The sequence below is a fragment of the Dendroctonus ponderosae genome, unplaced genomic scaffold, assembly GCF_020466585.1.
Source record: "Dendroctonus ponderosae isolate FM_Combo_2020 unplaced genomic scaffold, Dpon_F_20191213v2 Dpon_F_20191213_6, whole genome shotgun sequence".
Classification (NCBI taxonomy): domain Eukaryota; kingdom Metazoa; phylum Arthropoda; class Insecta; order Coleoptera; family Curculionidae; genus Dendroctonus; species Dendroctonus ponderosae.
In genome coordinates, this window is record NW_026018814.1 from 12,960,865 (window position 1) to 12,975,842 (window position 14,978).

Sequence of the window (14,978 nt, forward strand, 5' to 3'; positions counted from 1 at the left end):
CTCATGACGCCCACACGATTAGTTACATCACCAAACTCCAAAAAATTAAATGGATAAACGCCATACGCGCTCTATAAGCGGCCCCGATATCAAACAAAATAAATCATACTAACCCATACCACCTCATAATCGCCCATAAAACACTCCGCGGTTATGAGCCTTATTTAACCGTTGCGGTCCCTTTTTATCTCCATCTCATATTCGGTCTCCTTTATGCTCATTTAATTTCCCAAATACCCCTGAAAATCGACCGCAGCCCCACTCTTTCATTTTCTTGAGTATACCGTGGTCCCCTCTTTTTATCTCCCACAGAACATTAAAACCCTACTCTTGTTAATTTGACTAAACACCGCCTTGCTAATGCCTGCTGTTACATGGTGGGGGTCGCCACGCCCTTTCAGTGGGCCAGGCTTCGAACCAATCAGTGCAACGACGTGTGTGGTCCCCCTAAAGGATCTTTATTATGTCCATGTTGCCAATTTAGCGATTTGAAACGCCGCCGTGTTGTTGAGAAGCTCAGCAGGAGCTAATCGAATATTTTCATTTGAGAATGTGAGGTTGGAAGGAGATAGAGATAAGAATGGTGAGCGGGCTTGATCCGTAATTGTGTGCTGATGGGACTGAACCAGGGACGGATTTGTGCTACGCTACGGATATCAAGATGTAGGCAATGAGTATTCTAGTAGCTACTTGAATAATTAGAGATAATGATGTAATCCGTTTGACAAGCAGGAAATTGGCCTAAAGAACACGCAGTTACAATTACAGTTTTGCTTTCAATTCAAGTTATAATGGTTTCTATTTCCCGAATTTTTATTTTAGTGGGAGTGCATTTTATGCGTTTTCAACCATCAATTGCGAACTATTGTTGTTTCTAGGATCGATTACAAAGCCTGATACTGATTATTTCAAACGAGGAAACTTCTTTTTGTTCTAACCGGAACCGCGTTACATGTGAACAGATTGTTTATTCCTATTTTTACACTTTTTTGTTAATTTCTGTAAATACCAATTCCAGAAATTATGTGCTGGTTACACGAGGAATTACAAAAAGTTATGGTTTTACAGAGGTGTTTCAGTGACACTTGGTATGTTACTGCCGTTTCGGATTTAAAGAATATTTGTTATGTTATCAATATTCTTTAAATTAATTTCGATATCTGCTCTTTCGCTTTCAGTAGGTACGTATTTGCTGCCAATATGCGAACATGTGGGAAGACAATTTTGAATATTTTTAGGAACCTACTTCAGTATACACTATTCATTAGCCGCATTCGGATTATCCTTCGGTAACGTGTTTCTTAATTTTAAAAATAATTTTCTCTTATTCCTTCTGTTTTATTCATTTAGTTCATTACATTCATTAGTTGGAACTGTAATTTTTTATTAGGTATGTCTTGTGCGAAGCGACGGAAAATATAGTTTTTCTGTGAAATTTTATTTTCTGCATTAGATGAAACCTAATTTTGAAAAATACAATTATTTTAATGCAAAATGATCTTACAAGTACCTACGTCGAATTTGAAACCGCACATGGTATCCAAGCATCCCACAATATCAATACATTTTTTTAGAGCAATTTTATTTATTATTTACTTCTTTTATTTTGCAAATTTATTTGCGTAATTACAAATTTATTTTAAATTGTTTCTGCATATGCGCAGAATTGCCGGAAACGGCAACTAGAACTGAAAATACAATCACAGTTTTAAAAATCACATTCCTTGTTAAAACAGTGATTTAAAAATCATGCAACAATTATGCCCAAAAAAATCGAAATTTTGCTAGATGTGAATGGGAATTAGTTAATAATTATTTTTAATTATTTTTTAATTATTTAAAAGCGCTTAATAATGACTGCAGTTTCTATGCGGATTTAGTACCTATATTATCGAAATTAGAAATGTTTTTCAGTGCATTTCAGTAAAACTTTAAGTTGCATTACCAGTGGCCAATGCAGGATGCAGGCAGATTATTTGATTGACTAGTAGACACTAAGTCGGTAACTTTCCGATTCTTGAAGAATAATGAAGCATTTCCAATGTACTTCAGTAGGTACAACTTTTCAGATGTGCCAGCCATCCCCAGGGCCGGTTTTGAACCTATTGGCTTTCATCAGCTGGGTTCAGCTTAAAAATCATACACGCGCGGAACAGTAATTAGTTCCGTTTGGCAAAACCGGTAAAATTAATAGCGAAAAAAAATGGAGATATTATCAATTTGTCACAACAGTTGAGAAGCATGCAGCAGTAAAACATTTTGTTTTTCCTATTGAGTTTCTAACTCTCAAATCAAATTTAGTTCTAGTGATCTAATTGGATCAAGTTGATTGTTCTTAGAATTATGTATTCTATCTTATTGTTAAGCTCTAATTAAGAAGTGAATTAGCCATACGCGAAAATGAAATCCTGATTGTAGTCAACGTGGATTCAATAAAGGGCTCACCAAAATATTTTATGGATCATTTTTATTTAAATAATAGAGACATAAACGCGCCATTATAGAAGGATTTATTTTCGTCACGAGACAGCTAGGTTTTCATGTGGCGGGATGGTCAGCTACATCACCTTTAGAAGGGTTGTGGGTTGAAAAAATAATTAAATATTACGTCCTATTAGCATTATCCCCATTTTCTTGGGAAAAAAATTTCAGTGGAAAGTACTCAGTAATCACTTTTACGCATTACAAATTTTCTTGATCCCGTGTGGAAAGTAATAACTTTCGCCACGCACACTGACAGCTTGAGTTTGTCTCTGACTGTCAGCTGACTGTTCTGACATTTTCAAACATTTTTTTGAAAACCGTATACTTTTCCCGGCTAGTTTCCACCGCGGATCAAGAAAAATAGTAGATATACGGTACGTACGCGAGACGAAGTGGTCAAATGAAAGAAAAAGACGAAACTGTATAAACGCTTCTTTATAGTTGCGGTTATTAATCATTCTCCTCTATCTTAGTCTTTTAGACTACCTATGTTAAGCCAATGTCAGTGGTAAAAAAGAAGAAAGTATTTAAGAATCGTCGAGTTTGTCTAACTTTTAGAGAAAAATACGAACGAAGTAAGTTAGCTGATAAACAATCTGCGCAAAAATTAACTATTAGGTAAAAAATAATAATTCAATGCGCGTTTATGTCGGTTTTCCTGTCTATAAATTACACATCTACTTTCCTGATAGTAATCAGATCTGTAATAAATTAAACGTGCTAATTAGTCAGTTTGATTAAGTGTTCAATCAGCAAATAAAAGTGAACAAAGACACCGCTATAGTTACTAATTAAATTAACGATTTTATTAATTTTGTTGTGAACCGCAGCTTACCCGCGACGTGAGAAATGGACATGTTGGAGCACAGTAATGAGATTGTAATTACGGGCTCGTTTTCATGATTTTGATCATCAAATTGATCGCAGTGCGTCAGTGATAATGTTACTAATCTTTCAAAGATGTTTATTAGACTGTACACTTATATATCGAGTGTTCAGTAGTTCATAACCCATAATTTACTAAAAATTGAAAATTAATATTTTTATGCTCTTGCATCCTATCTTCTCGAACAATTTCTTGCAATTAAACTTCGGTTTCCCTTATTTGTACAGGGTCATGTTCGAGATTTTTGCTGCCGTATTTCTGATATAGTTTTTTGCAAATTTTTCAGTTTTTAGTAACAATTAATTTCTTTTACTATTTTTTCTGTACTCCTATAACAGCGCCAGACAACACCTCTAGAGGAATGACGCCAATTTTGAATCACCCTGTATAGGGTACAACTGCTACCGTATATGATTACTCTATTAATTACCAATAAAAAAATAAATATTATTAGCTAAATTTCAAAGACTTCCAATTCACATTTTGAAAAAGTACATTTACTTGCCAGACGTTTAAAATTAAAGCGTAAACTTTTGTGGATGAAAGCGGACACCTGTCGATTAGCAAAGTGTAAAACTAGTAAATACACTTCATTGAACACGACCCACGGTGTGAACCCAGACATGAAAATAATCGGATGTTGCTTGGCGGTCGTCAGTGACTTTCAATAAAATTACGATTTACTGTACATTACTAAAATCGACTACAGGGTGAGCACATTAGATGAAGTCGCTGTTTGTACATCGAAAAGTATGCATGGCAAAATTTTCGAGGCTAGTTTTTTATTGAAAAAAAAAGGAGAAAAAAAAGGAGAAAGCTTGAATGTAATTCGGTAATAATAATGCCAATAAAATATTTACTAAGGTTGTTCACCTAACCTGTTCTATGTAAATGAATATTATAGTTTCCTGTTACAGATTGAACAGTAGGAATCTCACACAATAAAGATGGTAATAACTTTACGCCATCACCAACAACAAACAAGTTAAATTTTCGAAGAACTATAAAGTGATAACAATTCTCGTCTAAATCGTTTAGCGGAATCGACGGCAGTGGTTCACAGCAGTTTAATTAATGAAAACCGGTGATTGTGTTCGCAAATTACCACAGAAAATGCGGATGATCGCCTTCCATGAAATGTAGCTTTCCGCTTGAGTTAACGCAATTTTTTTAGGTATGTTCATAGGGTTTATAGGATTACGTATTTGTACTGCATAATGCAAATAGATGTTTCAACAGAAAACCGCTAACGGATTTAAGAATTGAGGACAAATGAGAATATACGAGCCCTAACAACTACCTATATAAACCATAATATGTATATATACATTAAATATATTTTTTTGTTTCATCTAATGAAAAATGAATTCGTTATCCATTTACGCAGCATAACATAAAGGCTGACAGTGGAAAACGTTCTTTTTTCTTCTGCATATTCTATGTAACAAATTAGCAAAAATGTAATAAACTTGCTGACAAATAAATATTCGGACGCACTTTATTACAACCATATTAAGGCGAAGTTTAATAAGAAGTAGGTAGCTATATAACATCACCTTGCGGCTTTGACCGACTTTTATACGTTTTGCTTTTGAATTAACCCTGAGTCTGGCAATATTCTGGGGTGAGTGAGTTCCAGATTTGCCTTTAAGCTGGATTTATAAACTCTGCAGTTGGTGCCGTTCGCCGTTTGTGCAGTTGCCATACCGTTGCCATACATGAACATGTTGTTATCGTTTTCATGATTTGCATTATGCAGTTCGCAGTTCCCGACGTTGGAATTTGATTGGTCAGATTGACATATTGTATGCCCATATGATTTAATATTGGTTATGTTGTGTTGACCGAATAATACACACATTAATTCAGTTTTTTTTACTGTATCATAGAGAACTTGTATGAGACCCTGTTTTTCAATTACAAAGAAAAAAATATATATTTAAACTAAACATTATTGACATTATGATTATTGAACTAGAATTTTGGACGTCGTCGGAACATATACATCCCTAATTGTTAGGGCTCGTAGAGTCAGCAGATATCACATAAAAATATACAAAATTTAACCTATTACGTTGGCTAGGTGATTACTGGGTCGTTATATATCACGTAGGCCTGGGTAACAGTGTTGAGTTGTGCATTTGAGTTGATGCATCTCTGTGAGTTGGTAAGTTATAACTCATCGCGCCTCACTGAGCCGCACCTCGAAATGAGCGCGTGGCGGACTTCATCCTCAAGATCACAAGTACTGTCCATCTTGCCTACCCACACATGTTACAAAATAATATTTTTTCTGTACGAAATAATCTCAAATGGAAACTAGGTATGTTATTTCAACGATTTCCGACACCTGTTAAATCATCCAAATATTCGAATCTTTTCTCAGACAACTACGGTTTTCAAGAAGAAAATAAATTGAAGAATTAGTACTAAAAACAGAACACAAAAATTAGCAATAACAAGAGTAACATAGAACTAAATATCTAAGAACAGAAATCACAGATGTATTCGGCACCTGCACATTCTGAAGATGAAACTTTTTTTTTCAACTCCTCTTGTTTTCTAAGTTTGCTTTGCATTCCACTGCATCCTGGTTCTGCATCAAAAATTTTTTTGATTACCATTTCCCGTTTTTCTATTCTCCAATTTATAAGCTTCTCTAATTCTTCTTTATTCGGTGTAGAAGTTATTATCTTTGCCTTTCCCAGTTTTCTACCCCTGGTTGATATTTTCTTATTGGTGGTGGGTGCCGAATAATGTCTTCTGGGAACTGAAATTGGTAAACATTGCCTTTCTTCTCTATTTTCGCGATTAAATTCGGCAAGCGGTTGTTCTTAAACTACATAATCATTATGCAACGCTGCCAAAAAAATCCTCATCAGTAAAAACATTCCTTCTAAGCTGATAAATCTCTGTAACAGCAACACTCTTAACAGCTGGTTCGGCGGAATGAACTTTTAAGTAAGCCGGGCTAAAAAGTGAGTGACAGTTCTCAAGAAAAGTCTAATTTCCTGATTATAAAATATCTTTAGTGCCCCATTACTGTTTTATCAAGGGGCTGGATTTTTGGAGATGTGTGCGGGGGAATACAAAGAATTGTAACCAAATTTTCTTTAGCCGTCACGACAACATCAACGTCCCTAGTACTTATGGGTATACCCAAATATAATATATATTATGTCCATCTAGGATGAGAAAAATTGGATTATTTTCAGATGGGCAGCCTTTTTCAATAAAGTGATCAAACCAGACAGTAAAAAGGTAATTTTGTATTCAACTTGATGTTCATAACAGTTTTTTCGCGGAAATATCATCAAAGGTGGATAAAAATTTCGTTATTAACGATTCCGTTTCTGCAGAAGTAAGGCTTCCGATCTGACGTTTGCCTTTCAATGCTAGAACGTGGGGCCACCTCGACTGTATTATCGACTCGTTGGTTATTTGGTTCTATGCCGGTTACTCAATTTCTCAAAAGAAAGTTTCATGTTAGCGGAAACATATTTTTTATTCGAATGAATCTAAAAGTGTAATTTTTCGATCAAAAGCGATGATAAAAAAGAAGCACTTTTCTTTACTGTTCATTTGTTTTACTTTTACGCACGGACTTTTACGCACATGTGCGCAAAAGGAAATGTGACAAATTGAACGTGTCACTGTCATAATATTTTTTAAAGTTTTTTCATTAAAAAGTAACCTACATGCATTTTTAATGAATTACGTACGTTTATAGAGAACTATTAATCATAATTTAAAGTTTACTTACAATTTGTAAATTACGACTTTGTTATAAGTTCAGTCTCAAAGTCGTTTAAATGGTCTATTTTTTGGGCTCGCCGATGTTGCCATAAGCAAAACCCGATTTTTTTAAACAGCGCAAATTTTATGCAAAATATGCATCTTATACAAACATCATACCGTGAAAGCAGCACTTGAATTTTCAACACTCATTGTTTAACTTGTATATGCTTACAAAAGTACGCTTTTAAAAACTCACAAACGTCAAAACAGGACAATTTCAAAAATGGCATTGACGTCAAATTTGAAATATGAAGTTGACGGCTTTTATTTTTGGCTATTTTTATTTATAATAACTTATTTTTTGTGCCATGTCCTTTATTCGAATAAAAAATATTGTTCGATACGAGGGAGAAAATCCGTTTGTCGAACTCCTGATCAAACGCTGCCGTCGTTCGAAAAACGACACTTTTCCCCCTATGTATCGAAAACTACTATTAAAATCAAACTAAACACAAAACCAAATTGTACGGTAAAACTGGAAATTTAAGAAACGTAATTTATAAAAGCCTTTGCGTATTTAATGCATTTCACATAAGAAAAACCTTAAGGCGGTTAAATAAATCAATAACAGAACATCAATCATATCTACATTAGAAAGAAATCATCTATCAGGTAACGCTTTTTTTACATGCTTTTAATAATGATCTCAAAATTCGATGGAATGTTTGAACAAATTTAGTCGGAAAGAGACTACGTATCTATTAAAAACCAGTAAAATGAAAACTTTCTTTTTAATAAATTTAGAAGTTTGTGTCAACTGCAATTAATTTTTTTATATGTTTAGTCATCTTTTGAAGAAACAAACTATAAAATAACATTTCTAAATAAATCTCACTTAGGCAGGTACGACTTGAAATAGTCACCGCACATTCTAAGCGCGTCCCAATATATCCGACCGTCCGGTAATATTCATTACCACTAGACTCATTTGCAATCGGTGATGAAAAACGACTCAAAATTGGATTTTCCAAATGGTCTAAAATTGGAAAAACGTTTCCAAAAAAGAAAGTTTTGGAAGTACCTTCATATGTATGAGCTTCAACCATATAAAACTTCTCGAAATCGTTTTATTCCCATTTTCACAGACACTTTAACCAAGATCTGTTTCACCCATCGTCGTCAGCTTGAAATTGACTCTGTATATTGACCAGCAATAGACACTTAACTCCAAGCCAATCTCGAGCTCATATACCCATCACGGACAATCAATTTCAACAAGATCGCATTCCACAAACAAGACATCACGTCAAAAAATCCACACAAGCATAAACAATCCAACATCGTAATACGTTTAAATACTCCATGTAGAATCTTTGAAAACCGCTTTTAAAATCCTGATGGGCAACTTTTTTTCGAACTCCTTTATCGATAAATAACAAAAAACTGTCCGGAAAGACGGGAGAATGCGGCGTCCTCCCACTTGATTCGTTTATTTTTCGTGTCCGTCCCCTTTTGCTCCGCCTAACTCGGTTTGCCCCGCCCTAATGTGATCAGGAAACAGTCAGATGTTTGTTGTAAGTTGTCGGGTAAAGATCGATCGATGCTTTTGATCTGATGTATTCGGATCGCGACTGAAGTGATTTCTTATATTCGGTGAAGGTTTAATTAAGTGAACGTTGTGGAAAACATGACATTATGGCAGCCTTAACCTCTAATGTTGCTATGATTCCTCATCTACTTGCGTTCAGACCTCGTTTAGTAACTCCAACTGAGTCCATGGACTCCAGCAGTGATCACTTCGAACGCAATTCACCCCATATTGATCAAAACAGTTGCTCTAGTGATGATACGGTTTTGTCAGTGGGCAATGAAAATGAAAACCAGCCTAACACTGCTCCGCAAGTAGCACCAGCTGAGGAGCCTGAATCCACATTGAGTTTCAAAAACATTGAAAATCACTTGAACGCCTTATCTCAAATCACAAATAGCACTCTGCGAAATGAACACACTGACACTGTTCGAGTGTCTTCTAGTCCAGTATCCTCTTCAGCGCATCATCGACTGAGTCCATCAAACAGCAGCACAAAGTCGTTTGGAGGAGACTGTCCGTCGCCTCAAAACAACTATCTGTTTAAAAGTGAAATCGGGGGCTTTAAAAGTGAACATTTAGGCTGTTTCGGGTTTCGGAGTGAACAGTTCAATTTTAGGACAGGAGAGACCAGTTCGAGTTTGTGCTCGCCCAGATCAGTGAGGAGCGATGGCGGTGACAGTCCTGGAAGTCCTGGATCGAGGTATTTATTCGAAAAATTCATTTAAGCATTATGACTAAATGTAGTCGATTTTCATATCAACGTATTTCCACAGTAATTCGGAATTAGTCAAAAATATGCAGAAGGGTTTTAGGGAAAATTCGCCAATTTTTAAAAGTCAATATTCACGGTCTTTCAATTGGAGTGTCTCTTTGCTATGCTTTTAATTTTTTTGCAAATTTTTTTCAAGTTTGTCCTAAGTGCTCAAAAATTAACGGCGCGAAAGTCACCCCTTCACTCCTTTCACAGCAGCGAATTTTTATTAGTAGATATAGGTAGCTTTTAAAAACTTTAAAATCGTGATTTTTTAGGAAAGAAAAACAAAACTTGCTACATATCTATCTATCTACATATTTTCTGGGTACAAAAGGACCATTATCTAATCTATGTTTGTAAAAATGCGCACGTAAAAACCGAAACTGATCTAAATGCAATAATATTTTTCTCACTTGGGTCCAATTAATTTTTTGAACTCCGTAAATAAAAAAGTAAAATCTTTATAAAACAGAAATGAACCTACTTATAGCATAATAATAAAAGACCTCCCGAACAACCTACATTAAATAAACATAGGATTGGGACTAATTGAGTTGAATATAAATTCACTACAATCCAATTCTTAAAATGATTATTGAAAGATTAGTCTTAGAATTTTCGAAAATTTAGTTATTACACCGGAAAACACCAAAATTCTTTGTTTATATCACTCGACCCAATTTGACTTCAGCCGCTAAAGCAATAAACTTTTATAGCTACCTAGATCATTATTTTCAACGGAAATTTCTAGAAACTGAGTATAACCATATCAAATGTTATTGAAACAATTTTATCGCTTATTTATAAAGTTGTTTATGCGAGCGACTGAATATAACGCCGCGAACATAAAAATGTATTATACGTAATAACAATGCACTATTATTAGCATGCGTTATTGCAACCAGTGTTCACATCACTAACAGTGTTTCAAAATCAATAATGTTTTTTGTTCGACACTAAAAAATTACGACATTTAATGAGGTCGAACTAATTGGGAAATGTAATAATAATATAATATGGCGTTGCCAACATACCACTCTTCTCTATTCTCTTTTGTCTATTCTATCTATTCTCTTTTGCTCGCGATTCACTTTTGAAAGATTTGCTTTTTTACTAAGTTCGCGTTGTTGATTTAAAAAAAATATATCTGACTGAAAGTGTATGTACCTAAACATACGCCCCCGGTCCCCAGAGGCCCAAAATTTAGATTAGGTACCTACTTAGTTACTTCGTTTTAATATGGAAAATGTTGCCTTGTCCAAAACTGTGTTTTAATGTTTCTTCGCGCATCAAATTATGGATGTAATTCTTCTTTCATCTATCTATTTAACTAGTCTTCTTCATTTCACCTTTCGAGATAGACCTCGCCCAGTTTCTCTCTGACATGTCTTACTTTTCGTTTTATTTCTTATCCACTCGTTTCTCTTCTTATCTATGAGTTTATTTCTTCCAGTAGGATTTCCTTCAGTTCTTCTTTCTTATCTGTTTTCAAGGCGATATCCTTCGCGTATCTTAGGTTGTTCAGGTGTAGCCCACATATTTTCATACGTTTTTCCTCCCAGTCCAATTTTTGAAAAATATGCTCTAGGGCCTGGTTAAAAAGTTTAAGTGATATTGTCTCGGCCTGTCTCACACCTCTTCTTATGTGTATTGGCCTTGTTTCCTCATGAATTTCAATTGTTGTTGCTTCGCTATATATGTTGGTTATTATGTCTCTGTATTGCAGTCTATTCTGCTATTAATTAACAAGCTTTTCACTGCCCAGTGTTCAGCACTATCAGAAGCCTTTTTGAAGTCGAGAAACGCAATATATAATGGGATGTGATATTCGTGGGATCTTTCTATTAGGATTTTTATTGTTAAAAGGTGGTCGCTCGTGCTGAATCCCTATCTGAAGCCGGCCTGTTCTTTCGATTGGTATCCGTCGAATTTTGTTGTTAGCCTAGTTGTTAGTATTTTGTAAGGAGCCTATAAACTACATTAAGGATTGTTAAAGGTCGATAGTTTTTTAAGTCTGGTCTTATGTCGGATGATGGTTAGGGATTCATTCCAATTCTTTGAGATTCTTCTATTTTTTAGCATTTTATTTAGGAGAGAAGAGTATGAACCACAGTTTTCCAGCATATTTTAGCATTTCTGCCGTTATTCCGTCTTTTCAAGGTGCTTAGTTGTTTTTCATTTTTTTCAGTGCCCTCTTTATTTCCGATCTGCTTATTTCGGGTTGTAGTTCTAAGTTTACGTTCTTTATTTTATTTTGTAGTTGTTCTATGATTTCTTTCCGTGGTTCCCTTTTTGTTTGGTATAGTTTTGTGTAAAATAGCTGTGTGATATTGATATCATCTTTAATATTCGTTTCTACGCCATTCATGTCTTTTAATTTATTTTTCTTGTTGGTCTTAAGCATTTCATATTTCTGTTGCTTTCTATAACTCTTTCTATTTCTGATTCTTGTTCTTGTCTTTTGTTTTGTTTTATTATTTTCCTGATAGTCTTATTCATTTCTACGTATTCTATTGATTCTGCTGATGTTCTTCTGTCTCTGATTTGATGCAATTTTCCTTTTGTGCTATTTCCTTTCCTACTCTAACCATGGTTTCTGTTAGGGTATCGTTTATTTAATCTCTATTTTCATTATCCCTGTTCATGTCTGGTGTTTTTGGGCAAGTTTTGTCATGTCCAGTTGCTCGTTGTTTCCATTAAGTTTTCTTTTCATTTCAAAATTGCCGTCAATATCATCGTCAATCGAATCTGATCGGGACTCTTACATATTTGATGATATATTTTTCAGTACTTAGTATGTAATCGATTTCATTTTATGGACGTAATGCTTGTTTTATAGTTAGACAATTTATGAAGAAAAAATCTTCTATATACATAATAATGCGCAAATGTTTTTTTTTTGTAGTTTGGAAGACAATTTTGATGAGGCCTTTTCGATATGTTTTTTTAAACTGTTAATCTTGAATTTAGTGATGGAGAACTTGATTGATTTTTAAACGAAAATATTTTCTCACTTTGAATATAAGAGATCAGCACATTTCATTTCAGTTCTCTCACAACTATATTCTACATGAGCTCATTCCAACGCGAGTGGGAGCTTTTAATACTTTTTCACCCTGCTCTGATCATTTTCCAATTAATTCCCAGCTTGGACAGGATTTCAGTAAGACCAACATGGGAATCAAACATGAACTACACGTTTATTAATTAACTAACTAACAATCAAATATTAGTAATTAGTAAAATTACTAAAGTAAAAGTTGATAGTTTGTGATGTAGCAACGATATATTTTGTCGTAATAATCTCTGTATGTATCTACTTGAATGCGATCGAAATAATAGTTCCCATATAATAAGTGTAGTCATTATTCGCAAATAAATTACTTTGCTTTACCCACAACGGTTGAAACAGGCATAATTTTAAGTCGCATTGATTGATTATTATAGTTTAGTCTTTTGAAATAATTAAATTGACAAAGATGACTTGCCACATCTCTATCTGATCAGTTTCTAAAGGCCTATAGTTTGTTGCAGAAATGCAAATAAAAATCGCCCAGCGCGGAAAAACGTTTAGCAACGGTTATCAATACGTATTCTGATTGACCCAAAAACTAGTATTGTGCAAAGCAATGAGTGACTGAAGTGGCATGAAAGGCATCATTTTATTTTAGATTCTGAAGAATTAAAAGACGTTTTCAATCTCGATCAATAGCTATCGAAGTATGTAATTGAATCTTGTGGCACTTGGTCTATTGTCTAGCATTGCCGATTATTATGTAGGTATTATTTGCTGACAATATTAACTTGCCGAACTGGATATTGGTGCATAATACAAAGTCAAGCATTCAATATTAATTTTTCCCTAAAGTTTTTAAATTCTATTTACTATTCTAGTCTCATTTATAAGGCCTCAGAGAACAGGTCGACTAAGCTCATTATAATGTATATTAATGTTCTAATCTTCGTTAAAATTTAATTATAGTTAAGTAGAAATTTAGCAAGACTACAAAATGATTAAATTGACCATAAACGTCACAGTAGTTAATCAGTAGCAATCCTAATAAGCCTTTTCTTTGAATGTATCAAGGAAAGACGACAGACACTTCGTGTCTATCTATTAAAATATAAATATTTTTATTTAGCCAAATTTGCCCCAACTTTGGAACTGGATAAATTCTGATTGCTTGGAGCGATTTGGTTTCGGTTTGAAGGGTCATTGAGCCCCATTTATTTTTGATTAGTCAATGTTTTGGTAAATATTAAGCGCCTCAGATAAATTTTTACCGGACGGTTAATACAAAAATGTAAAATTTTGCAAAGTTTGGCATCTTCCTAGTTGGACAAAAATCAGGTTTTCTGGTTCTATAAACAGGGCGGTCTTAAAAAATCAACTTTTTTGGTTTCGGAGCCATCAATTTCCTGGTTTTGGTATGCGTTTTACGATCTAGAGCGGATGTTAGCTGATGAAGCCTAAACTTCATACACGCTTTAAATAGTAGTTTTTGATACAAGGGCGAAAAGTGTCGTTTTTCGAACGAAGACGGCGTTTGCCACCCGAGGCGAAGTCGAGGGTGTCAATCCGCCAAGAGTTCGAAAAACGGATTTTTGCCCTCGTATCGAACAATATTTTGTATTCGAATAAAGGAATAAAGTTATAATAAATAAAAATAGCCAAAAATAAAAGCCGTCACCTTCATATTTAAAATTTGATGTCAATGCCATTTTTGAAATTGTCATGTTTAGACGTTTGTACTTTTTCAAAAGCGTACTTTTGTAAGGATATACAAGTGAAACAATGAGTGTTGAAAATTCAAGTGCTGCTTTCACGGTATGGTGTTTGTATAAGATGTATATTTTGAAAAAAATTGCGACCTTTAAAAAAATCGTGTTTTGCTTATGGCAACGTGGCGCAGAAAAATAGACCCTTTGAATGACTTTGAGACTTGTAACAAAGTTATAATTTACAAATTGTAAGTAAACTTTAAATTATGATCAATAGTTCTTTATATACCTACGTAATTAATTAAAAAAGACTGTCGGTTTCTTTTTAATAAAAATACTTTAAAATATTTTATGACAGTGACACGTTGAATTTGTGACATTTACTTTGCGCACACGTGCATAAAAGTCCGTGCGCAAAAGTAAAACAAATGAACAGTAAAGAAAAGTGATACTTTTTGATCATCGCTTCTGATCGAAAAATTTCACTTTTAGATTCATTCGAATAAAAAGAAATGTTCATATCTAGAGTTGGCCGAAAAATTACCCAGATCACATTTGCTTTCTAAATCGATGATTCTGGAAGGTCTATCTTAATGCTTCTAGTGTTGAAATTCAAAAAGTCGTTTTTTTTGCCCAACTGATAGTACGCGGAACTTTCACCAATTTTTTTCATTGTTTCATTTGACACCCTGTAGAAATTTGATCTGACACTCTATTTTTCTGCGCAACCACTCACCAACCGAGAAGGAATTGCATTAAATAACGCCTCAAGCAGAAATCAATTTGGTCTAAGCAGTCAGAAT

The 14,978-nt window shown here is 34.3% G+C and overlaps 1 protein-coding gene across 4 annotated transcripts in view; it reads left to right on the top strand.

The window, feature by feature from the left end:
• The first annotated feature begins 8,687 nt into the window (after positions 1-8,687).
• LOC109546566 (homeobox protein invected) overlaps positions 8,688-14,978 on the top strand; it is a 111,685-nt gene continuing 105,394 nt past the window's right edge. For all 4 annotated transcript variants that reach the window (XM_019917559.2, XM_048667491.1, XM_048667492.1 and 1 more), the window contains exon 1: positions 8,688-9,399. In XM_019917559.2, coding sequence (XP_019773118.2) covers positions 8,804-9,399 — 596 coding nt within the window. In that variant the 5' untranslated portion in view covers positions 8,688-8,803. The remainder of the gene's footprint in view (positions 9,400-14,978) is intronic.